The sequence below is a fragment of the Atractosteus spatula genome, chromosome 2 (assembly GCF_055471065.1).
Source record: "Atractosteus spatula isolate fAtrSpa1 chromosome 2, fAtrSpa1.hap1, whole genome shotgun sequence".
In the NCBI taxonomy this organism is placed as follows: domain Eukaryota; kingdom Metazoa; phylum Chordata; class Actinopteri; order Semionotiformes; family Lepisosteidae; genus Atractosteus; species Atractosteus spatula.
The window spans coordinates 68,466,859-68,493,718 of NC_142707.1; the positions used below are offsets into that span (position 1 = coordinate 68,466,859).

A 26,860-nucleotide genomic window follows, 5' to 3' on the forward strand; every position below is an offset into this window, starting at 1 on the left:
AATAAAAACTGGACAGATCGATGAATGGATACATCTCCACCCCTCTGACTTCATGCTGGATGGAAGTGCCTGTGGCTGTTGGAAAGGGTTTCTACTGACTTTTCACACCGAGAATCAGCAATATCTGGCAGTTTTTTCTTTACAGCCTTGTTGCTGTCAGGTTCCCTGTTGGACAGCTGTTTTCAAGTAATGCTCCAGATTTTCAATTGGGTTTAGATTGGGGCTTGGACTGGGGTGCCCAAGAACATTTAACTTTTTGTTCTTTAGCTGCTCTACAGTGTAGCTTTGGCTGTGTGCTTTGGGTTTTTGTCATGCTGAAAGTCCGTCCCTGTTTCACAACGGTTTCCTTGAGGACTTTTCTGTATTTTTTCTCCATTTCGTTTTCTCTTCTATCCTGAGTGCCTCAGTCCCTTCTGATGAGAAATCTAAAATAGGGGTGGTGTTCATTAGGTGATATGCTGCATTGGGTTTGCCAGACCACAGAACTTTTTGTCCCATGTTTATAGTATCACTTGAATGCTTTGCTGCTGCTTTTGTCAGAAATGGCTTCCTTCTTGACATTCTGCCATGCAGGCTATATCTATGCTGCTTGGGATATTGCTGTCACCTGTATACATAAAACCTTTTGGTCTTTCAGAATTGATATTGGCTTCTCTGATCAATCTCTTTCTTCCTTAGTCATCCAGTTTGGAGGGACCGACTGATCTATGGAAGGTCTTGGTGGTGCCATACAGTACATCTTCCACATTTTATTTGTCCTGGAGTTGTTTTGAAAGCTCCTTGTTTCTCATGATTGATTCTTCGCTTTGAAATGTACTACCCTGCAGAGGAAACCTACAGGATTTGCTGAATTTATCCTGAAATCACTAGAGATTAGCACAGGTGGAGGCCAGTTGACTTGGTGAGGTATTTGGAAGGAGATTGGCTATACCTGAATTAGGAACAAGTAATAGGTTTATTTCACCTCACACCTGAAGAAGGCTCCACGGCCGAAACGTTGTGTTTTCTCTCTTCTCTTTTCAGCATGGAATAAACCTATTACTTGTTCCTTTGCAGCCTACGCATGCTGACACAGCTACCCACCTGAACTACTATACCTGAGTTATTTTAACATTGCTATTAGAAGGATGGTGGCCTCTACTCCAGCCCAGCTATATCAGTTTTTATTTTTAATTAATTTCCTGTGCTTTTCTAGCATATTTTTTCACTTTGAAGTATTGTGGTATGATTGCCAAAAAAAGTGAAAATTTTGGAAGGGGGTGTAGAATTTCTATAGGCATTGTAACACATTTCAATTAAAGCACATTTTGATATCGCTCTCAATCTTTGGTCAATGCATTTTGCATGTGATGTTTCTCCACAGACAGATTGTATATGTTTCCTATAATTCGGTATTTGATTTCTTATTTAACATTTTTGTGTTGTTTTCCTACAAAGTAACTTTTTAGTTGGGCAGTTCAACACCTTAAGTCAAAAAACGGGAAGAAGGATAAAGACAGAAGTTACAAAGCTAGAGTGAAGGAAAAAGAGAGGGAGAAGCCAATAGTCATTCTTTCTGTGATCACTCACTTCATTCTGAGATCATGATAGATTTTCCCCTTCCATAGAAAAAGGCAGGCCGTATGGGTACATTTATAAGTGTTCAATGAGGGTGCGGCCGCACACTGTGATGGATAAGAGGATACCCTTCTATATTGTATGTGGAGCCATGCTAGTGACCCTTTGGGAATTGCTAAACAAGCACAAGCAATTGATATTGACGTTATTGTTACCTTGTATAGAATCTCTGAAGCACAAGTTAGACAAGTAATTCTTATTACTTACAGTATTACTTTTGCACTCTTTTTGTCCTGTTTGTATACTTTCTCTGCGTATTTGCACGGTTATTGACAATTTTGCACTGGCACCATACTGTTGTTTACACTGTTATTGTTATTGTATTTCTGTCTATTGTCTTGTCTGCTGTTCTATTTGTATACTGCACCTGAGAGACTAATGAGAAACACTTTTCACTATACTATGCACCCGTGTAAGTATAATGACAAAGTTTACTTTAATTCTGAGACAGTGACTGCAAAACAAATTTTCAATAACCTTATTGTTATTTTAGGACTGCTAAAACCTTATACATCTTACAGAGGTGTTGAACTAAGGAACTTGTTTATCAGACATTGTTAGCTTGACCTTTAGTTAGAAGTTGTTTTGGGTCGCTTTTGTAATTTTTCTTCTTCAGTCCTCAAGTAGCTGGTGCATCGTTAAATCAGTGTCGAACAGTTCGATGAACTTCATATTGTTGCGAAAGAATCAGCATTGATGAGCGCATTTCAAACCACAATAAAAGTTAAATGTACACAGTAACTTGTAAAACCTCCAATTTACATTGCACAGTAGCCGAAATCTCCAGGCATGCACAGCGCCCTATTGTGCGATTCAGAACGAGGTGACAAGACTTCCGGTGACGTGTTGCAGTCTTATTACGTTGTAAACAAGCAGGCTTGTGACAACATGTCTTTATTTCCAATAGAAATATTGCTTTCCACTTCAAGATGGTTTTGGCGACTAACTGCTACTTGTTAATTCTGCATGCAGATCACGTTGGAAACTTTGAGATGAAATATCTGCGCAACCTTTAATGTAATGCGATTTACGAGCGAATAAATAGTTAATGCAGTGACTAGTGAACAGGAAGGGCCACATCATGTCAAGATTCATGGGAACCCTCGTGAATGGCGAGACCAGGGGTTTGCGTCAACATGGCGACTCATACTACTTTCACAGAGTTCATGATTTTGTGCTTAATTCAAGATTGGTAAAATCTTTCTATAAAGTCAATGAATTTATTTTGTTACTGAGATTTAATAACCATTCTGAGAAATTGGGACTGCAGTTCCCCTTTAAGAATGTAATTGAAAATCGATGGGGGTGATGGAGTGGTGATATTAAAAGTACTGCAGTGAAATAGATTGGAAGGGCATGTGGTGTTTCCCTAATTGACGTTGTGAAGGGTGAAGCTTGCAGGCTTTAAACCGGATCAGGCTCTGAGACAAAAGGTGAAAAGATTTTTCTGTTCTTAAGAACTAACATTACTGTTAGTGAGCTGTTAGTAAAATCCCTGGTGTGTTTTTGAGAATATTTTTTTCTGCACTAGTGTTTTGGCTTCAGCTGTGGCAATAGGAGTTTGAGCTGCAGTTGACTTTACATACAAGTTTGCTTAAGAAGGCTACATTTAAAAATATGTTTGCATTAACATGATGAACATAAGGAATCATTTGGTTAAATCTGTCCATAAATAAAAAACAAGAAGTTTAGTTTCTGAATTTTTTTCTGTTCTTCTATTAGTTTGTTTTATTTGTTCTGTTCCCACACAGTTCAGAAAATCCTGCCATTGTAGTCTTGGAAAAGTGATCTAGTTCACATTATGCATGGCACAGGAAATGAGTGTACTGAAATTGGGCTTCCATTGATACAGTACGTGATGGCAAAAGTTGGCATAACTTTTGATTTCCTCTAAATTTCCTCTTTAAATAAGTCTAGCAAATTATAAAAAATGTAACATATAGGAAAATCTTATTTAATCAATTTTTTTCTTTCCTCCCAACAAATAAGAATTCAGTTTTTTTCTTCAGAATATATTGGTCCTGTAGATGCTGTGTAGTAGCTAATCCAAGGATTTATCTAGCCATTTTTTGAAGGAAGCAAGGGTAATAGTTTCAACAGCATGTCAAGAGAGCTTTTACAATCCTGTAAAAACACGTTAATCATTTTAAAAGATCTTGGAATGTAATTAATGTCCCCTTAATTTCCGTTTATGTCCCATGGCTTGTGTTTCACTGTTGATTTTGAAGAAGTCAATTGAGTGAACTTCGTCCGTGCCTTTGAGGATTTTCAGTACACAGTGGTTCTTCACCATGATTATGGACAACATGTTCTCAGTTCTTAAACAACTGAGTAACTCCCCTTGTGCGCAGGACCGCTGTGGCATGTTCACCCTCAAGCCATTTGTTGTGCTTTGATCATTGTGGTGGAATGTTGTAATTTTCTGATTTCAATGTGGACCTTCTGTCCATATTTGCACTAAATTTAATTGTGTTGTTTACAGAATATAATGAACAAAATATGATGTTGCTTCCATTTAAAATATGTCCAGAGTATCTGTATCTTATGGTTTGATTTAAAACATTTTTGTAGCTTCAAATACTACTGATATGCACACGCACTAGTGTATGTATGCTAGATAGATAATGAATGACCGTGTGTTGAACAACAGCATGAAAGAAACAATTGTAAATATGATTAGAGGTAGCCTAATGTGCGAATGCTTATAACCTTAAGAAAAGTCCTTTTGTTACACTTTTGCCACATCAGTGCATATCACTTAAAAGCTTATCTCCATTGAATCATTGAAGATGAATAATATCAGCTGTAAAAAAAACTATGCTGTCTCTTAATAATTCATTACTCCGAGGAGAATTCACGTTGTGATGAAGGATTGCTCATTGAGGTTTTCCAGTTATCACTTAGCCTTGTCTAACTGCATGCGCTGTATCACAGTTTTGTTTTGCCAATTAATTTTTGTGTTAGAGAAGCAATGTGGGGAAATATGGTATGGCCAGGTTTTCCTAGACTTTTGCTCAAAGTCTTGCTTGTGTCGTGGTCAAGTTGAGCTAAACATGGGAGTTTGACTTGTTTTCTGGGTTTAGTTTCTTACGCATTTCTTTTTTCCTTCTTAAGCAGCCTTGACCTGAAAGAGAGGTAAGACTGATTATGAAGCAAGCTTGTTGCAAGCTGAAAAAAAATGCTTTATGTAATGGCTTTTTTCGTATAACTTGTGATGATAACTATCTGCCATGACTTCTCCACCTATACATAATTGCAAAAAAATCATTATCATCCCTATTGTTTGGCATGGCTTTTTTGCTTTTTTAGAACCATTTCATTGGTTGTTTCATTGGATTCTTCATGTATCGATAACATTTTAATATATTTGAAAAAATAGATTACATTTCTTGCATTGTCTTCTTCCATTCTTTCACTGTCGCACGGAATTGAATACTGATATACTTCAAAATTGTCACAAAGTGGCAAAATGGGCTATGGTGTAGGTTATGATGTGTACAGCTTTTTTTTTTTACAATGGCATTGCTGCTTTGGATGTTAATTTACCTGTATTTTGAGTTTTTCCCACATTAATAGCCTTGAATATTTATTTCAAGGAATAGTGCAGCTATCCATTGAAAAATAATTGATCATGTTGTGTGATAAAATATTTTTACCATAAAGTCTTCCCATTTTTCCCACAGAAAAGAATACCCACCACAGATCCAAAGATTAGAGTTAGACAGCATAATCCTCACCTGTCCAGAAACGACAGGTAAACTGTAACTATTAAATGTTTTTTGGTCGCTAATCCTGTGCTCCTGTCCTGGATGTGTCTGTTCAGTGAGAAATGATCAGAAACAAGCATGCTTGCTGGCGTGCATTCAGTCATGACTTAGCAGAATTTCTAGCTTTCACTGGTTCAAGTATTGTCAGCCCTCTGCAGATTCACATTTATCCTGCAGCATCAGTTTAAAATGTAGTCACATTTTTATCAAGGCAAAGCATATTATTTTGTACTGATTGTTCATGTTAATTTAGTTTTGTCTTTGCTGTTCCAGTGCTTTTGGGGAGGGCACTATGTAATGAGGCAAAATATAGCATCTGATCTTATGGGAGACGAATAATTCTGCAGAATAACCCTTGTAGTGTACTATATAGATCATTTTCACTGATTCCTGAGATATATATTCTTATAACTGCACCATCAAAGCTGATGTACAGAGGAGAAACACTATCCAAAATGAAATAAATCCTTGCATTTTCATAGCTCTTCAAAATCACTAAAATCATACGATTTTAAAGTGCTTTATATATGCGGAGGGGAGGGGACTTTATCTACCACTGATGTAAACCCCCCTCCTGGGTGGAAAAACTAATTCTAATAAGATTATGCAGTAGATAGATTTGACAGCTACAGAGACTGTCCTTCACGTTTTCTCAATTATGCTAGGACATTGCTGACTTAAGAAAAAATATGACCATATGTTTTATTGTAAGAAATTGTCAAAAAAAAGACAGAAAATTCAATTTTATAAGTTCTCTTGCAGCCAGGTCAGTGCCAAATACAGATATTTATAGACAGTTTACTTGAATTCATTAAAACTGGGCAATTGGAAACAGTGATAAACAGGTTAATCAGGTTATATCCTTAGCTTCAAACTTCCAGCACAAGTATGTTGAACATACACCCATGAGTGGGAACCAAAGCAAGCGTATTGATGCTTTTAACTTCTTAAAATAAATTTAAAAAATCTTATGATACTGTAGATTGTTTTAAATAATAAATTCGGTGAGAGGTGGTGTGCAACTTATCGAATAAATGTTATCTGTTTTTCTCAGAAGCAAACAGTATGGTTCATGAAGGGGAAATAAAAAGGCAAACCCAACAGAAGCGCCGGGCTTCATCTGAGGACTTGATAAGTTTTGTTTCATCAACTAAAAACGTGGAGGTGAGTCTACAGCAAACTGTTTAATGCTAGGTTTAACTGGTTCAGTACCAACAAAGCTAAGTGTTGGCGTTAAGTGAGAAATGGGAGATGGGTGTTGACGTGGAGATTTGCCTATAGTCAAGGCAGTATTGCTGTGGCTACCTTAATGAGCTGTAGTGAGAGGAAAAAAGAAAGGCTAGCATTACTACTATTAGTAATATATTACTAATATTTAATTTTGGTTCTGTGTGACATACGTAAAAGTAACTTTTGGTAATGTTTTTGAAAAAAATAAAGCTTTAGGTTTTCTTTGGTTCATTTTGGTTTCTATAGGAAATGTAATAAAAGTAATGAAAGTAATGAAACAAGATTTACCACTTGGTCCTTCAAATGATGATCCTTCAAAATAATTCTTTAAAAAAAGAATGGTAGAATGTATTTTGCCACTCTAAATTATTGGTATATATATATAAATGAAATTGTATTCTGTATAGCTTAGTTGTATTTAACATGAATTTAAAGATGTGTTGCTTTTTGTGTAGTTTCAACAGAAAGCATTAACATAATGCCCTGAACACTTAAACACCAACAATAAAAGTAAACCGAGTTACAGCACAAAACATGTCGCAGTGAGCTCAGCCTGGCTATAGAAACTGGGCAACACAAGCAGACCTGCCTGCCCACTGTGCTTTCACTCCCAGAAGAGAGAAACGGAGACACACGGGGCTCTTTCTACTGAACTGCAAGAAAAAAAGTTCAGGAATCAGAGAAGCATTCTTCCAAAATAAGTAATCAAATCCCATAATCCCATAATCAAATCTACCATAATCAGAACACGAAACCTGTATTTAAAAAAAAAACATTTTTTAAAGTCAAAATGCTCTTAACTTGTATTGATCTTTACTTGTAGGCACTGGATCCCCATGAGTACCTTACCGTCTGTGGGAAGTGTGGCAAGCCAAGTGAAGATCACGTCAAGTGTGAAAACTGTGGGAACATACTTTCACAGGACTCGGCAGGCAGCATCAAAACCAGTACTAATTTAGCTGGAACTGCATCCCCGCTGTCCCGACCTTCCATTCGCCGGCATTCTTCAGGACCAAACCACCTATTACTAAGCAAGAATGCCTATAGCTCCTCATTGACAATTAAAACGTCTCAAGTGGATGTAGGATCCTCTCCCCCAGTGCGCGTAACTAGGAGTAATCTTTTAATCTCCAACGGGAGAGCGCCGTTGGTGACAGGAACAAGTCCCTTTGTAGCAAAGATTTTAAAAGGCAAGAGACAGATGGAAACCAAGCAGCATGAACTGAATGATCCGAGTAAGACATGTTTTTTTTTTTGTTTTTGGGTGCATGATAACTACAAGTTGGAAGTGCTTATCTGAACTAGTATACCTTAAAAGAAATTGGTACTTGAAACAAGACTCTACCCTATCTTTTGTAACTGACTTGGTTTTTGTAGTGGTTTTAAAGTGGTTTTAAGTAAAGGATTCAAGGATAGATTGTGCTGTCAGGATTCGTGATCAATTACTTTCAATGTGGAGTTCAGCAAAACATAAGAATATGCTGCCTGCTTCTTATTGGTTGTGAAAATCCCTTTGATATGGTTTTGCTTTTAAACAAAATATAAAGCATGGTGTTAATGAGCTCTATTTTCTTTCTTCCATGCACAGAAGTTTAAAACCCCTGCAGATTACCTACATAAAACATGATAAAAATCCAATGTATTTAAATCTAATGTATTTTTAGAATCATGCAGACCTGTATCTAAATTTATTTTTAAATTTTTTATAACCCTTTGGTTTAAGATCTATATAGATATTTCAGTTAAAAAAACGGTTGGTATGCATGAGTGCTTCCATAGTGCAGATTTCCTGTTGACTTCCTGTTAAATGTTTAAAGAACACTTTGGTGAGCTTTGGCACCACTAGACTTCAATCCTCCTCCATTCAAATTCAAACCTGCCTTTAGCCACAGAATTACACTGTTTTGTTTGCAGCATGGTATGGCAGAAGTTGAAAACAAAATAACTCCTATTCCACAGCAACATTCCTTATCATTTTCATTCAGAATAAAGTTGCTTCTTGTCATGCCACCTCTGGTGTGAATGCCCCTTCAGGCTAAATGATTGTTAGTAGTCGGGGTTTGGTACTTTTTCTTTTGGCTGGTCACTTGCTTGTCGGTCTTACTGTGCGTAGTTGAGGAGTCAGCTGTTAGTGTGAAGGCACTAGCCGAGGCACTTTCGCAGTGCTGCATCAGGAAGAACTGTGCTAGGAGTACCCACTTTGCCTTACATGTTATTACCTTCCTTTCATTGTTTGTCTTCCATTCCCCTGGGTACATAATAGGACTTTCAAAGTCATGCAGCCACAGGCCACATTGAGACAAGTCTGAGAGCTGCCTGTGCCTGTAGCTGCACCATAGCATGGCTGTAATATACATGAATCTTATATTAAACAGTACTAATCTTAAATATTTTCTTAATCTTGTGGTGCTCTCCTTTGCACTCAGTTGTTGAATTCTTATCTTAATAAGGTCTTTATTTCATTTTAGTGCATGGAGGATGTATACTGTGAAAGGAAAGGTCATGCTCTTGTGCAAAACAATGCCTTAGCAACATAAATTAGTAGATTAGTGGTGTTTTTGACTAAGCTCATGAACAGCTATGCCAACTGTGACACTTAAATAATGACAGTGTTCTGTTAAATGTGTGAAAACTAATGGTGAAACATTAAAAGCGAATAGTTTCAATCTCAATGCACCAGATTTCATTGATGATTTTACAAGCTTTACAATATTTGCATTATCAGTGGCACCTTGAATATAGGTTAATAAACTTTAAGACACAGTGAAATAAGGAACCCAGCATTTTGTTGATTTCTTGAGCACTATTCACAGAGTAATAACTTTTATTTTTCTGTTGTTTTAGATGTAGACAGTCTCTTTCATAGTTAACAGCCAGGTTGAAAAGCAGGTGGAACAAGCAGAAATAATCACCTCAAACCTAAGGTTAATCATCTAGGACCTAAGTTATCATGCAGGCAAAAACACAATAATTGGTGTTTCCAGGATGCTGAGGCTGACTTGAATTCAGGGCATTAAGTTGTCTTGGTATCATGAAGTGTTATTGTCGTTGCTGGCCTCTTGACTTTTGCCATGCTCTTTCAGTTGTGTTATCTAGTGATGATGAGGAGGAGGAGGCAGACAACGCCAGCACAGGCAGTGTGAACAGGATGGACAGCATCTCTCCGAGGCCTGCAGACTCCGCACACTCCTCACCAGCGCCCTCTGGTGGAAAAGTGGAGGCAGCGGTTAAGGACAACACAGAACAGCCTGATTGGCTGACTGATGACTACTTTACAGATGTAGATGCCAGAATCACATTACCAAGGAAAGCACGGATGAAGGACCAGGTACATTTTATGGAAGCTTTTGCTAGAGGTTATCACCATGCAGTGATGTCGCTTTGTGGTTACCAAAAAAGGTTTAGAAATGGAATGTAATCAAAATGTCTGTTATATTCTTTTGGTGTTTTTTCCCCATTAAATTCAAGGTTTTATTATCCCCTAAGGAAAATCTATTTTACAGTGCAGTCCAATTCAATAATACAACAAGGACAGACAAATATAACCAACAAAGAAGACAATAGAATAGTTTTTGATATTTTCAGCAAGTACTTTTGGGTGCATTTCAGATTTATCATCCACTGTTTTCTTAATTTTTTCCATGTTTGATTGCAGTTTGGAAATGTAGTTTCTGATAAAAGTATCACCAAACGGCGAAAAATTGGGCAAAGTAACACATCCACTAACAGTACCAAACAGCCCTCCATGCTGGAGAGCATTATTCTGGATTGCCGGAGTATAAGAATAGGAACACTGCGCAAGGCGGTGGTGAAGCCTGTCATTGTAAGTGGCCTTTTCTTTGTTTTTGTACATTTTGCTTTACTGTAAAGTGATAAAAATGATTTTTTGTATCAACCATGTATTAAAATGTTATTTTACAGTGATCTGCATTTACATCATTTTAGGAAAGTCTTACAACACAATTGTAATATTTATTTTATATAGTTATCTCAAGGTGTTTTACAATAAAAAAATGAAAGCACAATGTATACACATTAAAAGACTATTTCGTAGTATTAAACAAGTACAATCTACTGTATAAAAGTAAGGTTTTAAGACAAGATTGTAAGGGGAATTGCAATTTGAAATTTGTAAAAAAATTTTATACCCTCATTGAATTTGTTTTGTTACTAAGATTTAATAAGCTGCAGTTCCCCTTTGTGCAGCCAAAGTTCAGCGCCTCATGTTTCAAACTTGAAAGGAGACGGGAGCCCATGAGCATGCATATGTGTGAGAGCATATAACAGTAGACAGGAACCAAACTCTTCCAGCCTTAAATAGATAATAATCGTTGAAAGTGAGGCAACAAGTAATAATATTGTCTGTAAAATATCAAGTTGCTGCAATACAGATTTATATTTTTCTTTTCCATTTTAGTTTACTGTTGATTACATCCAAATTGAAACAGAAGGTAAGAAAACTAATTTACATGAACGTTTTTCAACTTTGTCTTACACCAAGCAGTATCCAAAAATAAGATCTTTATAATAGTATGAATTAGAATGTACTGCCAGATATGTTTGTGGCACATACAGTATGTGCGTAGTTTCATATTTTAATTTGAGACTTTTATTCTTGCAACAGCACATGGTAACTACTATTTTTTGCATGAGGAAATAATAACATTTTGGGTAGTACAACATTAGGGTAGTTCAGAGTAGTTTAACATGTTTTTGTAAATCTTAAGTATTGTGTAATCTTTTATGGTTTATCAGTGTGAAGATGTAATAAATGATTCCTGTAGTTGTACAGATTCATGCATATATGAAAGGTTCCTATATAGCCAGCATTCAAAAGGTATTTTTCTGTCATTTGATTTTAATTTTAGTGATAGTTTAAACAAATTAGGTAAGCATGATTATAATTCACTTATTGCATGTTCTTTTTTTGCATAAGCTTCTACAGTGGATAAGATGCAAAACATCACGCTAAAAACGTCTGAAATCTCCTGCTGTGAATGGTGCAATGTCAGAAAGCTGCCTGTCATCTTTTTCCAAACCACTCAGTCTGAATGCTTTCGTCTCCAAGACCTGTTGCACATGTCTAAAGAAAATGGTGGAGTTTGGTATGATTGTAAAGGTACAAGTAAGTATTGTGTGATTTTTTTTTTAATTTGTTCAGTTTGTTGTGCTTTACCCAAATTTGTTTTCAGAAATATGTTATGTCAGCCACTGATAGTTAAAATTCTAAAGTGAAAAGGGAGATGAATGTTATGTGATTTAAGAAAAGGGTTTTATGCACCACATGATGCATAAAATATGGTGACATATTAATGTTAATTTTACTTCTTTTTGCTAAACTGGTAGTGTGTATACACTGTTATGCATTTTTTATTTACGGACATGAATAGAGTTCCACTAAATCCACAGTGTAATGTTGGTTTCTCTGCAAAATACATCTGAAAGATTACTTTTTCATTTATAAGATAGACATTTGTAGGCAATGTATATTTAATTTGGCATAAAAATAAAACTTTATCTGAAGCCCTGAATTTGGAAGTTTTTTACTGTGACTTTAAGGCATGTTTTTAGACTTAATATGCAGGTATGGAAGACCCTTGTGATTGTGTGGCTATAGATTTCGTGGTGGAGATGAGATTTCGTGAACCATCCACGACTGAGAATTTGGTGGGATCCTACCATTTGGCCCCCAGACCACATGATCACTCTCCCAACTCTGTAAAAGTTTGGAAGGAAGGCATCAGCATCTTACCTGTTTTCCTCTTCCTTATACCTGGGGTAGAGCTGCTGCAGGTCACCCCCTTAACAGACTGCATCAAGAGTGCATTGTCCTGCTATTGCTGTACGTTAAATGTCTGTTGTTGAAACCTTCACTGTACAAAGAATCTACCTTATTTCTTCCTTGATTTGTAAATTCCCTTTGCACCAGGAGCAGGCACTACCTCATTCTCTCACCCTTTTCCAGATTCTGTCTTGTTAGTGCAGAACTGTCTGTCCAGGCTGACACACCCTCACCTACAGTATGTGATGCCTTATTCAAGGCTTGCATTGGGAGTGTTGAATTATTTACACAAACATGAAACATAACAACCCGTATCGTCACTTATGGAGAATTAGCTAAACTAGTGAGTTACCTAGTCAAGCTTACATATGATACAAAAATAGAAGGATTATCAAATACTGTAGAAAGAGCAAATATTTTTTAATAATTGTTTTTATTGTTTATAGGTTGCAAGAACATAAAATATAAATTCGAAACAGGAAACACCGACAGAACAGGCTGTTTGTGAAATTATTTATGTTGACACATTTCTACCTTCTTAGAGATTGTGAGGAAACAAATCAAGAAACTAAGTTTATTGTTTAATGTTTATAATTTAGATCGGAGGATTTTATTTTTAAAAATAAGGCACTAGTAACACTAAGAATTCATTTAGAATACAATGTACAATTATTGTCACCATGTTAAAGAAAAAAATATTGCTACTCTGGAATCACTCCAGGGAAGACCTACCAGATACACAGCAGAGCTTAAGGGAATTATAGGTTCAGGGATATGAGCCTTTTTAATTTGTAGTGTATTGGGTAGTATGGAACAAGATACCCTGCCATGGTTTTGAAGCTGATACCCTGTCTTCCTTCAAGACACAGCTGGATGAGATCCTTGGATCAGTTTGCCACTAATGAGCTAAAGAGGCTAATTAAAGTAACGTCATGGCCTGTTGTTTGTGACCATTTTAAAATATCTTTTTAAGTTGTTCCTTGCTGTTGTGAGGGTAATTCCCTGGCCTTCCCCAAACCCAAAGCATCTCCCAGTTGTTCTGGTGAACAGTACCTTTTGTCTTATTTCATATCTTGCTCAGTTCTTTTCCTCCCTCTGTCTCCCTTGCCCTGATCTTCCTTAACCTATAAATCTCAGATGTACTTTGCAAAACAAAACATTTTGAGTTAAGGCTAATTCATGGCCTGGGTTTGAGCCAAGATGGCAGCTTCCTACAGAAGCCTTGTTGGGACTTTAAAAGTGACCAATCCAATTATGACCCATTGCAACATTTCTAAGTTACTCTTTTGGTAATCTGATTAATTGAAAATACTTGGATGTGCTAAATTCTAATAATTTATAAAATTGTTAGACACTCTTTAGAATATTTTGTATACTTGTGTGAACATATGGCTCTGTACACACAGAGATGTAAACTGCATCTTGAGAGACAGCAACTCAGATTTCCAGTTGTCAAATGCAATGCATGCGTTGTTTGGTGTTAATTAGGTAGCATATTACTATGATCTTGCCACGCAATAAAAACACTTCCACAATGTGAACATCTCTAGTTCTTTATTCAACCCTCCAAGAATCTACTGTGTTATATTCAAAAATGGGAAATTGGAAGAACTGGTAGTTTCTGATTTCGGTGAATGAAATTATTTAAAGATATTTTCTTTTACTCTTTATGCCTAGTATGTATGTATCGTGAGTTCAGTCAAGGATGCAGCTGGCAAAGCCTTTTTTTGTAATTTTACAGATCTTGACGAGAAATACATTGTCTTGATTTTTGAGAATGGGCTGTCATTACGTGAACAAGCTATTCTGGAGGAAATACTACAAGAAATTGGGAAAGCAAACAATATCGAAGACTTTTTGATCAAAATACCATTTGATGAAGCCAATATCAGACTAGTTCGTTTCACTAAAAGCTGCCCAGACAGTGCTTCAAAGGAAAAGGTAAGCAATCTTTTGTATTGAAAGGAGGTTCTTGTTTTTCCTGTTGTACCTATGCCTGTTGCCTTATGGGTTGATTAGGACTTTTGTTGTGTCTTTGTTTATTGTGGATTGGTGGATTTTGGTGCCTGTTGCGAGTTGCACATAGTGACACTGATATATATCATCCTTAACTTGTAGAGTTTTCAAAATTACTAGAAAGGTTTTATGACCACTGAATTACGGAAATATATACTGTATATGTGTAAAAATGTACTACAGAGGGTGTTGAGGGTGATGTTGACGGCAGCTTATTTGACTTGGTCATACTAGGTAAGTTGTACAAAATAGTTTTTCGCGTTAAGTGGTCTCAGGATACATACTTGAACTGCTGCTTAAATTTTAGGAACAATTTCTGTCCCAGATCTTAAGTATTTGATGAAAGTGGGTATTTATCCAGGGTGTCTGCACAATAACACATACACACAAAACAAAATCATTCAGTAGGAATGTAGGGGTAACAAAATAAAATAGAAATGACAAGGAAAACAAAGCACTGAGGCAGTCACATAAGAAGTTCAATGCTTGTGCAAAGTAGAGAGTGAACCACCCATTAAAGGTAAATACCATGTACTGTAGGTAAGAATAATAAAATGACCAGAATTTTAGCTTCTCTGGGCGAAGGAGGATATGTTTGGCTGTCACAGTATTCAGGCAAGAACGACACAAAAGCATTAGTGAGTCTTTTCATCTTTTCAGTTAGCTAAAGAATGGTACTTTTCCTCCTATCTGGCTCTCTGAAAATGGTGTTTTTAAACATGGTTTTGAACATAATCTTATACACAACACAAATTGAGTCGTAATATCTCAAGTAAGAGCTTAAGGCCAGTTGCTAATAAGCTATTCAAATCAAAAGCATTAAATGGCTTTAAAAAAGTATTTCTTTACACAAATTTGTACACAAATTTTGACTCTACTACAAAACACATAACATTCCTTCACTTGATGTCACCTTTTTGATTTCTGTAGACTTTATCAATTGTCAATTGCAATCGCAATGAACGAAAAGCAGTGCACTAACTGCAGTTCAACCTGTGCTAAACTAGTTTGCTAAACCAAACAAAACTGTCACCATGCACTGAGCTTGTGTTTAGCAGTTGGCTTGGGGGGTGAGGCTGTTTGTGTAATTGAGGTTTTAGATGGGACGAAATAGTCCAGCTTTATTATAAGCTGAGCATCTGGCCGACTTCTTTAATGTACTCTGTTGAAGGAAACTTAGTCAACGTTTTCTCTCCTGACAGGGTTCTGAATCCAGTCCACGTGTGCCTGTGTCAACACGGCTCCACGCTTCTGCGCAGAGATACTTTGATGATGACGAAGAAATGGCAGAGCTCCACCCAACCTTTACAGGTCCAATAGAAAAGTAAGATTTTTTTAATGCTCTCTCAAACTATATCCATTACTATACGTTTGGTTTTCAATAATGTTTTTGTTGGTGTGTTTCAGATTAATTGTGTATCCTCCGGCCCCAGCCAAAGGAGGGATTTCTGTCACAAATGAGGACCTTCACTGCCTGAATGAGGGGGAGTTTTTAAATGATGTCATCATAGACTTTTATTTAAAGTAGGTTGGCTTCCCAAATTCTGTTTTCTGCAACTGTCTTGTACACTTTAATTGAATTACTGGTCAGTTTTTTATTACATTATAAGGTTGAAATGCTGGAAGGATGATTATTTTAAACATACTGGTGATTGTAAGCCTGAAAACATTTAAAGAATTTTCAATTTACAGAAATAGAGGATGATTCCTGCATTAAGTGACATGAGATATGAGCTGAGATAGCTTGCTGTACTGTGCAAAGGTGAAAGAATAATGAGGAGAATTTAGTTTATGCTCTGGTCTTTTGAGTTCACTGAGGGATGTAAGTATGTTTTGTGCATCGGATTACAACCAGGTCCCACCTCTGGGAAGAAAAAATATCTGCTAAAACAGTTTCCATCGGTTTCAAAGAGCTTTGTTATTTTATTAATGTCACTGGGCTTATATCTGTCTGTGTAATTTGAGTAATATTATGGGTAATATGAGTATGCTGCTAATTAGAATTGGAAAGATTTTATTGTTTTTATATAAGTGTGCATTGTGATGTAAAATTAGTAGGTCTACATGAAAAGTAATGTTATCCACCCCTGCCCTCTGTAGGCACACAGGCATCTTGAAACTATTCTCTTTTACTTTTTTAGATACTGCTAATATGTTGTTGCTAGTCCCTAGTATAGCAAGTGTTTTTGTAATAAAACCAAAAGGTTGTGTGAGGAGTTCAGCTTTATGTTCTCCTTTTAGGATTATTAGGTGTGGCAGCAGTGTGAGGTTGTTATTGGGGCTATCAACTTGAAATTGTAAAGCTGTGGGTTCAGATCTTAAATGGGACCCTGCTGTTGTAACCTTCAGAAAGCTATTTCACTCCAGTTTATTCAGTATAAAGCTTACCTGTATGAATGAATACAAATAATGTTGGATACAAACATCAGTCAAATGATTAAATACATGGTTTAAGGTTTTCTTATGTTGCCCAGAAGAAGGAGGTGCATGATTGCTGTCGTTTAAAATGAAGATAATGTAAAAGCTTCCTAGTTTTTATAAAAAGCTTTAAAAATCAATCAAAGTGAAGTAAGAGTTCAGTACCTTGAATATTAGGAGATTATTTTAGTGGTTCATGTGTAGTTTTCATGCACTGAATGATCATTTAGTGGCAAAAGGTTATTTTACGTCTAATCTATATTGTTAATGTATAGAAAACAAGATGAGTGAGCTTTAGAATTTTAGGATTTTGTAAACATTTAGGGTCATAGCATGGTTGGCCTGCTCTTAATATTGTTTTGGTCCTTTTAGATATTTGGTCCTTGAAAAGTTAAAAAAGGCAGATGCCCAAAGAAGTCATGTTTTCAGCTCATTCTTTTACAAGCGACTTAATCAGAGGGAAAGGAGAAGTGTCGTGGACCCTACCAATTTACCGTAAGTTACAAAATAAGTGTCTGTTTTTTTTGCTTTGAGATTTTTTGTGATCTTTAACGAACGACATCGAGCAAAATTTATTGTTCATGCCAATACACTTTTGAACTTTATTTTTTCACTACTTTTAAAGTAGCACTTTATATTTTGTCTGTATGTCTCCCAGATTGTCTCCAGAAGGTTTATGTGTCATTCTCCTTATGTTCTAGAATACAAAAGAGGAGGCACAATAGGGTAAAAACCTGGACACGCCATGTGGATCTTTTTCAGAAGGATTTCATTTTTGTTCCTATAAATGAATCGTAAGTGCTATACATTTCAGACATACTGTGAAATAAGTCCTGGGAAGTAATCTTAGAACTTTTACCCAACAGGTTCTTAGCTATTGTGATTAATGTTAAATCATTTTACCGGGCAGATTATTTTTAAAGCAGTTTTGTGTAAGTTTTAAGGAAATTATTATCGGAAAGCTACTTATTGTAATATTGAGATTTTTCCTAAAATCTATACTTTAAAACAAAAGAAAATTTTAAAAATGAACAGGTCACTGAATACTTCTGTGTGTGTAGGTCTCACACACCTACATTTAAATAAGTTATCCAATTTAGATAAATGACAAATTATGATCATATTGTCCATTTCTAATATAAAATGCAATAAATCTTACAACTGTATTCTAAAATAAATGCAAATGTTTTGATCTCTAGTGTGCAAATTAAATCATATGCAAAATGCATCATCATTGCTTTTCTTGTATCTTGTAGAGCTCATTGGTTTCTAGCAGTGATTTGCTTCCCTGGTTTGGATGGACCCCAGTTTGAACCAAACCCTTTGTACCGTACCTCAGAGTCCATCGTGGTTAACAGCTCCACGGCAGAAGAGAGTCTTTCCTCTGCCGCAGAGGAAGTAGAAAACTCAACAGAAAGGTTCCCTTCCAGTCCTGCGCTTCAGGCTTCGAAGTGCCCCATGACTAAAGCCCTTATCGTCAGCACTACTGAAGAGTCTTCCGAGAGTGACTGTAATACAGACCAGGTCAAAGGAGTGGCAGTCCCTTCTAACAGCGTGAAAGACAATGAAAGAGCAAACACGCACGAATTTAGGAACACGCAGAGCAGCAGCACCACCGGAGTGAATGGTTTTCGGGCTGACAAGCAAAAGGCTCCACAGCAGTGTATAGGTGAGGGTGTGCTGAGGGTACAAGAAATTCCCTCATTCTGGTTTAATTTTTCTCATCACTGTGGCAAGGGTGGAACTTGGAACTCATGGGCTGTTTCATTCACTTTAGTACTGACCACTAATCGAGTAAATTAGTAGGTTCAGTTATGTAAGGAATAGCCAGCTATGGTACTTGAGAGTAATAGTGTATTTGTGTTTTACAAACTATACTATAAATTGAAGAAACTGCCTGCTTCAGTGACCAGACTTCTGGCTTGTTGTTCTGGCTTAATTTGTTTGGTAAAAATGTGTTGATTTAAAAAGCTGAAAGGGCACCATGTTTCCTAAAATTCTGAATTCTTATTCCCTGGCAAACTGTTACGCAAAGTTTACCATTTAGAAATAGTGGCTTCTAATTTCACCTTGAAATGCTTCATATGTGTATTATTGTGATGTATAACTTTGTTCTTATTCAAAATATGCGCTCAGGTGTGTTTCTTCTTCATTCTGTGTAGGTGGTTTGCAGAGAATACGCCTATGCTATGGTAATTCAAAGAACAGGGATGATGACACATTCACCTTTTCAGATGATCAAGACTCAAGTCTGGTAAATGCTGCTTTCACATGGAATGATAAAACATTTCCTGAGAAACAGTTTGTTAGTTCGTCCCAAAAACTGGCGATACTTTTTTTTTCAAAAGGTATATACTGGTATATAAAAAATCAAAACAATGTTTGGATTTTTTTGTATGCCAGTATATACCTTTAATATACCTTACTAGTGGTAAGGGAACAAGGTCTATACAAGAACAAAGTAGTTATTGTTCTGAAATTAACACTTTCTTACATTTTAGGCGCATGTTTTATTGCCAGAAAGCTTAACTAACCTGTATAAAATCTCCCTTTCAGATTTTGTAAGGTAATGGGAGATAAATATAAACACCAGTGAAGTGTGTCTGCCTCAGTACAGTTCCACTGTAGGATTACAGGATGAGGTTTCTTTATATATGCATACACTCCATGAAAAGTATTCTCCCACTTTCAGATTTTCTGAACTTGCATATCTTTCCAGTGAATTTTAGCAGAGCTCCATTTGTATCCTAGTGATGTATAAAGGGAGTGAACAAATAACATTTGGTGCTTGTTCCATTTATTTCACAAAGTCATCCAGCATCCAATGTCCTTGTGTGAAAAGTTTAACATCCCCTTAGATTTGGTAACTGGTTACATCACCTTTAGCTACAGTAACTGGAACCATATGTTTAATGTAATTGGTGATCAGTCTCTCATTACAGTGTAGGAATCCTGCCCGTTCATCTATGACAAAATGCGTAAAATCAGTAACTTTTCTGGGTTTTCTAGCATGAAGTGCATTCGGTCCTGCAATTAATTAACAATTAATTTCTTCTTCATCCATTCTCTTGTTGACTTGCTTGTATGTTAGGGATCATTGTCTTGCTGCATGACCCATTTGTGCTTTAGCTTCAACTGACAGACAAATGGCCTGATATTCTCCGATACATAGCAGAATTAATGCTTCCTTTACCGCAGGCATGTTTTCCAGGTCCTGAGGCTGTAAAGAATCCACAAACCAAGATACCTACCACCACCATGCTTGGCTGTTCTGAGGTTCTTATTTGCCTTCTTGTGAAATGCAGTGCATGGTTTTTGCCAGACATAACAGAACCCGCATAGCCAGAAAAAGCTCCACTTTTGACTCATCTGTCCATAGAACATTCCCCAGAGGTCTGGAGAGTCATCCAGGCATTATACTTGAGGCAAACATCAGTGTTCCTCTTAGTGAAAGGAACATCCACCTTGCTACTCTCCCATTAATCCTGTTTTTATCCAGTGCTTTTCTGATGGCGAGGACAAGAACACTGACTTTAACCAAGGCAAGAGAGGGCTGCAGATCCCAGAATGTTGTTCTGGTGTTCTTTGCAATTTCCTGGGCAATTTTATGATGCTCTCTTGGAATGATCTTGGTAGGACAGCTGCTCTTGGGAAGATTGACTATTGTCCAAAATCTTCTTTATTTCGAGACTGTGTCTTTGACTGCTTCAACTCGGTAACTGTGGATCAGTGGAGTCAGTGAGATGATTTTGTAACATTTTCCAGACTGATAGGCATCAGTTCCGGTTTTCAGAGGTCTTCAGGAATGTCTTTGGATTGGGGCATGACATGCTTTTAGATTCTGTGTGGTGATAACTTCAGTGTGATGATGAGAGCCAAAGTCTGGGAGTTTTATTTTGAGCAGGGTTGGCCCAAATCAGCACTGATTGTTTAATATTCACACAGCTGGTCCTAGCTGTTCCCTTAATTGAACTGATTGAAATAGGCGGGTGTTAATTTTTTCACACAGGGTCATTGGGTGTTAGATGACTTCATGAACTTCATGAAATGAGCATAAATCTTGGCGTTATTTGTTCACTCAAACTCCCTTTATACATCACTAGCTCTGAAGCATAAAGCTCTGATTATGTGGTGAAAATATGCAAAAAGTCGGAAAATCTGAAAAGGGGTATTTACATGTTCATGGAACTATATGGCTGTAGAAAGACTATAAACAATGTAACAAATCTATTGTATTTCAGTGTAAAGTTAGCTCGTTATCTGAGATGGGTTGAAATTGGTTTGACCAGTTGCCCGCATTTCAGTCCGAAATGGATAGCACTTGAGATGCATTTATGAAAGCTGTATTTAAAATGGAATACCCTGAAATGCTTAATGTGACAACACAGAACATGGAATACTAACAGCAAAATAAAGATCTTAGATTTTTAAAATGTTTAAAACATTTACCAAAATGCATAAAGCATGACAGTGTGTTTCACAAAATTCAGGAAAAACAAACAGTGAATTGATCAGCTGTGAGGCTAGAGGGGAAGCTATAAAGGAAGAACAGCTGCACCTGCAAAAGAAGCTGCAAACTGTGAACTAAAATATGAAATACACAATATTCTGGCTGTAGAGACAAAACAATTCAAAATTTATAGCTGCAGGTCCAAATTGAATGATTTTAATGAAGCAACCCAACTACAATACGTGGGATCAGAAAGAATGGACGTGGTTGTTGTGCGAGTTGTTGACAGCTGAAGTGTTTTCCCATCCAAAGTAAAAAGACTTTCATCTGTCCGTCTACAGGACGAAAGCAGTGAGGACGGGACTTTGGCAGATGACACGTTGACCTCTTCAGAGAGCGGGCAGTGGAATCAGAAACCTACCATTTGCAAACAGTTAGTGCTAAATCCATTATTCGGGGATGTTTGGGATTTGTGGTACTCAATTTGAACGAATCAAATGAGCACTCACTGAAATCAGTTGGTTATACAAATGCATATTACATATTTCAAAACGAAAGGTCATCGTTTTGACTCTTGTGCAAACCCTGTGGAAGAACAGAGCAGTGTCGTTCTTATTCATATGGAGTCAAACTGAAGGGGCAGAATGAAGCAATGAGAAAACAATGCTCTTGTCGAATGAAAAATATTGGCAAAACGTTGCATTATTTTGGGAAAGTTCTCCCATCCTCTATCGCTAGATGGCGCTAATGTCATTGGCTTTATTCTAGCCTGCAAAATCTTCATCCGTACTTCACTTTAATGGGGACTGTGGTACTATTTGTGCTCTCCATCAGTGTAAGAATTGAATGAAATGAGTGCATCACAGTTATGTTGATTACAATCTAGTACAGGCTAGTAACAATCAAGTATTTGTTTAAATCCTGCCATTTATCTAATCTTCAGCAGAGTAACTGTCAAGGTGTATCTTAACTTACATATGTCTGTGTATCTTGACGTGTGTGTGTGTATTTCACAGACCTTGCATTCTTATCATGGATTCCTTGCGAGGCCCTACCCGGTCCACTGTGGTGAAAACATTACGGGAGTAAGTTTTTTTTTTAGCGTTTTATCCTCTCTCATTGTAAAAACCTGAACGGTGTACAGACTTTGTTAATTATGTTAATTGTGAACAGATACCTGGAGGTGGAATGGGAAGTGAGAAAAGGAAACAAAAGGAGTTTTGGTAAAGATGTCATGAAAGGCTCCAGTCCCCGTGTCCCACAGCAGGACAACTTCAGTGACTGCGGTGTATACATCCTTCAGTATGTGGAGAGTTTCTTTGAGGTAGGTTGGAGGTAACTGGCACAGTCCACGTGTCCGATACCTTTCAAGCCCAAACCCTCATTGTTGTGAGTTACCGACGGGGAATTCACTATTTTCCAGTATCACACAAGAAATGGAAATAATGACGAACGTTTTGCATCAGCTGGGAAAGCATTAGTGGGAAAACCGTTGTTTTTTTTACATCGAAGCAGCTATGATTTACACACACAGATAAAAACAAAGATGAATGAACAAGACAAATATTACATAAAAGACACCAACCCATACATGGTCATTACACACCACGCCTTATAGGAACCCACACAGCTACACTAGAAACTGATTTTCCTCCCCCTACCATCACCTTGAAACCCTGTAATTGCACAATACCCCTTCATTTTACACATGACCACTGATTGCAATTTCCCAGAAACAAGTACACCTTATTGTGAATTTGTTTATTTATAACAGTGGTTTCATTGAATGTGGAATAAAGTAATTCCTCATTTTGTTAAATCTGCATTGAGGGACTTAATCATTTGAATTCATCAGATATTCTTCATGCAGAACATGCGAGGGATCAGTGGAGATACTAACAGCAACAAAATATGGGTGAAAGACATGAAGGTGGATGTTATCTTGACCCCTCAAACCACTGGTACAAATAGACTGTATGCAGGCACAATTTCTATTTTTTTATCTCCATTTTAGAATCCACTCCCGAGTTTTCATCTTCCTATGCACCTGACTGACTGGTTTCCACAGCAACGGATGAAGACAAAGCGTGAGGAGATTAAGGAGCTCATTCTCAAAATCCAGAGTCAGCAGCAAGCAGACAAGAAAGGGCACCAAGACACTGAAGCTGAAATTCCTGGCAGATCAGTTCTACAGAACCCCATTTCTGACTCCTGAGGCCTGTTTTGTTAGCGCTGTGCTAAACCACGAACCGGCCCTTGCTTCCCACCTCAGCACAGTGCTTCTGCAAACTGTGGGAATACTCATGATTGTACGCTGCTGGATTTTTTTTATCCATCTTGTCCTATTCCCTCCAAAAAACATTTGAAATTTTATTAAATAAAGTATGTACATATGTTAATTTTGCAGTTTGTGAAGCCTTTGTAATTAGTTTTTCACTTGTTAGATATTATGGTCATAGAATATAGTGAAGTATTGTTATTATTAAAATAAATGTTTATGGACCATACCCTTTCTCCCATCAATTAATTAATTAACAATTAATTTAACAAATGTTGTATGTAAACATTGTCTGAAATGTCTTATTACAAAAAAAAGGGTCATTTAATATCCAACTTCAGTGCAAACTGAACTGTTTCAAAGAAGAAAGATACAAATGTGTGCCATTTAATATGGCTATATGTTGGTTTTTGTTTTATAAATCACCATTGAATCTAAAGCAAATGTTTGAAGTGTTGGGTCTCATCACAGTGTGTCTGCAGGTGTTCAGTGTCTTTGAAGTAGCAGGACTTTGAAGAGCTTGGAGAAGCCATTAAACTGGTCCAATTAAATCAGCTAACATCTGCGTTGGAATGAAGACCTGCAGACACAAGTATCCTCCAAATACTGTTTTATAAGTTAATTCTGTGGATAGACCATGCATTAAATGAGGCCAGGAATGATATAGGATCTGTAGTGAAGTACAACTTAGAGCAAGATACACAAGTACAAATAAGTTAAAATTCAATACATTTAATTATTTTCCATTTAGAAGATCAAACTTTTTTCTAAAGATAACTAAGGATGTTGGTTATCCAGGTATTCTATAATTGTATGAACATTTCAGAAAACACAATGCATATTAACCTCTAGTTGAGCTGCAATATGTATGTGTTGTGTAAACTTGAGTAACATTAAAGATAAAAATAGCTGAATTATCAAGTAGGTAGGTGCGTCAGCATGTGCAGGCTGAAAGGAAACACAACGTTTCGACTGTGAAGCCTTCTTGTTCCGTTGCTGAATTATCATGTTTTTTTGCATATTCAATAGGGCTTAACTGAGCTTTAGCACAATGGAGCATCTTGGTATTGGCTTCTGTTCTGCTATTATTTTCTCTTTAATTTTACCTTACTTCATTTCATGAAATAACTTATTTCTGAATGATTTATCTCAAACTTTAACTGCAGAAGTTTATTTTTCTACAGCTTAAAAGGAATTAATGAGATTAACAAGAAATTGTTGTGTTTTCTGAATTTGCTCACTTTAATCAAGACCCTTTTTTGAGCCTCTTCTCTAATCTCAAAATGCAAACGGAAAACATTTTAAGTAAGCCATGAAATGTTTTCTGTGCATTACTGTTAAGGTATTCGTAAGGTTCTTACTAGCAGCGTAAAGATGTTTTGTATTGACTAGGTGGTACACTGAACTGTAATTCCATCTTTTCCTATGGACTTCAAGCACTGATTAAGCCTCTGTTCACAGGAGCATGTGAGATACCTTAGTACCGATTGGGCTACAGTCATCTTCTGAAAGACAAGCAGACTGACTTTACTCTCTTCTGAAATGGACAGGGGTACTGAACTGTTTTGTCTGTCCTTGGTGTAAGAGCCCTGATAGCACACCTGGAACTGTGCCAGATGAGTGCCAACATGTTACAGAGAATTGGGATGACCTGTTGTGTTGGAGACATCTATACAATTTGTGTTGCAGAATGTAGAAAATAGTAGAGCCTTCCCTATTTAGCCAGTCATGAAATAGAAAAAGCCACACAGCAGACATATTGGATGTATGTAACATATTAACTAACAGTAATTCTAACAGTAATAGTGTAATCATAGTAAACATATTAGATATTTAGTATGATTACAGTATTACTGTTAGTATTTTTGAAGTATCACACAGTTTGTCATAACAAAAATTCCAGAAAACAAGAAGGTCTCATTTTTTAACATCTAATAAGCATTACTTTACATAAAATACAACAAAAACAAATCTGGGATGCACAATGGTGAGGGGTTAGCATTGCTACCTTAACAGTGCTGGAGCCCTTGATAGATGAAAAGTTATTAGGAGTAACAGCATCATTATGGTTAATGTCTAAGACCTTGCCAAACTTTTTTGAATTTTTTTATTTGAAGGCTACAAACACATGCTCCTCCATGAGTTTGAAGATGGCTACATAAGTATCCACAAAAACCTGAATTTACCACTTTCTACTGCAGCATCTATTATTAAAACATTTAAGGCTACTGGTATAGTGGAAACTGCTAGGGACAGGACACAAGTGAATAATGCTGCTATGGGCTGTGAAACAAGTGTTTTGGGAGGCAGCTGTAAATCCACATCTCCAGACACCTGGAGATCTCTGATGCACACTGAATAAAATTTCAAAAACTATTATTTGAAGTCATGTGCATGAATGTGACGCTTTCAGTTCATAGCTGGGTTGCAGGAAAAGCCTCTTTTGAGGGTGAATCAAAGAGGGTAAAAAAAAACATGATTGCAGTAACAGTTGCTACAATTTGTTGTGAACGAATTATATGAAAATTAAAGAAAATTGAAAAATTATGAAGCTCATGTTGAGAAAACTTTCAAACCCACTGTTTCCAATATCCAATATTTACCAGGTAATTTTAGCCAGGTTCTTTCTTCCAAGAAACTCCATCTTGGTTGAAAGTAGTGGGCATTCCAGCACGACAATCGAAAGCCTACATCCATATCGACAAAGGATGGTTACGTACACACAATATGAAAGGTCTTGACTGGCCTAATCTATATACGGATCCCATTCCAGCTGTAGGTTTGTGAATTCTGAATTCATGTTCACAAGTTTCCCAACTGAATTGCCAGAACCTCACAGCACACTAGAGGTTTCTCGCTGGTGTATTCCCTGTCAGAGCAACAGTTGTGTACACGTATTCTGTACAGTTAATGTCTGAGGATTAGCAAAGCTGTGCCCAAACTGTACTTTGCTGTTGCATTGCATCAATTAGCCCTGCATCACTGCATTATCACTGCTTTGGGTACCTGGGATCGAATCTGGCCTTGGACAGCTTCTGTATAGAAGGATGTTTAGGATAGCACTGTGGAATAGTTTTGGGTTCTGGACTATAGACAAAGTGGATTGTGAGTTCAAATCCTGTGTGGGTTACTGTTATTGTATCCTTGTGCAAAGTACTCCAATCAAAACTACTCCTTTAAAATGTTTGTACTTCTGCAGATCTCGGTAGCTAAGTAAGGCTGCCAGTATTTGGATGAGAGAACCTCCTGATGGGAAAACCAGGTTTGTCTTGCAAGTGGTGTATGTGGAATTCTTCCCTCTG

General features: G+C 36.9%; 1 protein-coding gene across 6 annotated transcripts in view; it reads left to right on the top strand.

The window, feature by feature from the left end:
- The window catches only part of senp6a (SUMO specific peptidase 6a), a 48,285-nt gene extending 24,498 nt beyond the window's left edge, over positions 1–23,787 (top strand). For 2 of the 6 annotated variants that reach the window (XM_088934133.1, XM_088934160.1), the window contains 19 exons: positions 4,732–4,752; positions 5,301–5,371; positions 6,439–6,548; positions 7,438–7,849; positions 9,698–9,942; positions 10,270–10,437; positions 11,032–11,065; positions 11,551–11,739; positions 14,138–14,337; positions 15,615–15,736; positions 15,820–15,936; positions 17,203–17,325; positions 17,532–17,624; positions 18,087–18,499; positions 18,993–19,084; positions 21,622–21,713; positions 22,297–22,365; positions 22,454–22,604; positions 23,295–23,787. In XM_088934133.1, coding sequence (XP_088790259.1) covers positions 4,732–4,752; positions 5,301–5,371; positions 6,439–6,548; positions 7,438–7,849; positions 9,698–9,942; positions 10,270–10,437; positions 11,032–11,065; positions 11,551–11,739; positions 14,138–14,337; positions 15,615–15,736; positions 15,820–15,936; positions 17,203–17,325; positions 17,532–17,624; positions 18,087–18,499; positions 18,993–19,084; positions 21,622–21,713; positions 22,297–22,365; positions 22,454–22,604; positions 23,295–23,495 — 2,923 coding nt within the window. In that variant the 3' untranslated portion in view covers positions 23,496–23,787. The remainder of the gene's footprint in view (positions 1–4,731; positions 4,753–5,300; positions 5,372–6,438; positions 6,549–7,437; positions 7,850–9,697; positions 9,943–10,269; positions 10,438–11,031; positions 11,066–11,550; positions 11,740–14,137; positions 14,338–15,614; positions 15,737–15,819; positions 15,937–17,202; positions 17,326–17,531; positions 17,625–18,086; positions 18,500–18,992; positions 19,085–21,621; positions 21,714–22,296; positions 22,366–22,453; positions 22,605–23,294) is intronic. The other 4 variants (XM_088934144.1, XM_088934169.1, XM_088934152.1 and 1 more) reach the window with 2 other exon arrangements.
- Positions 23,788–26,860: the final 3,073 nt, after the last annotated feature.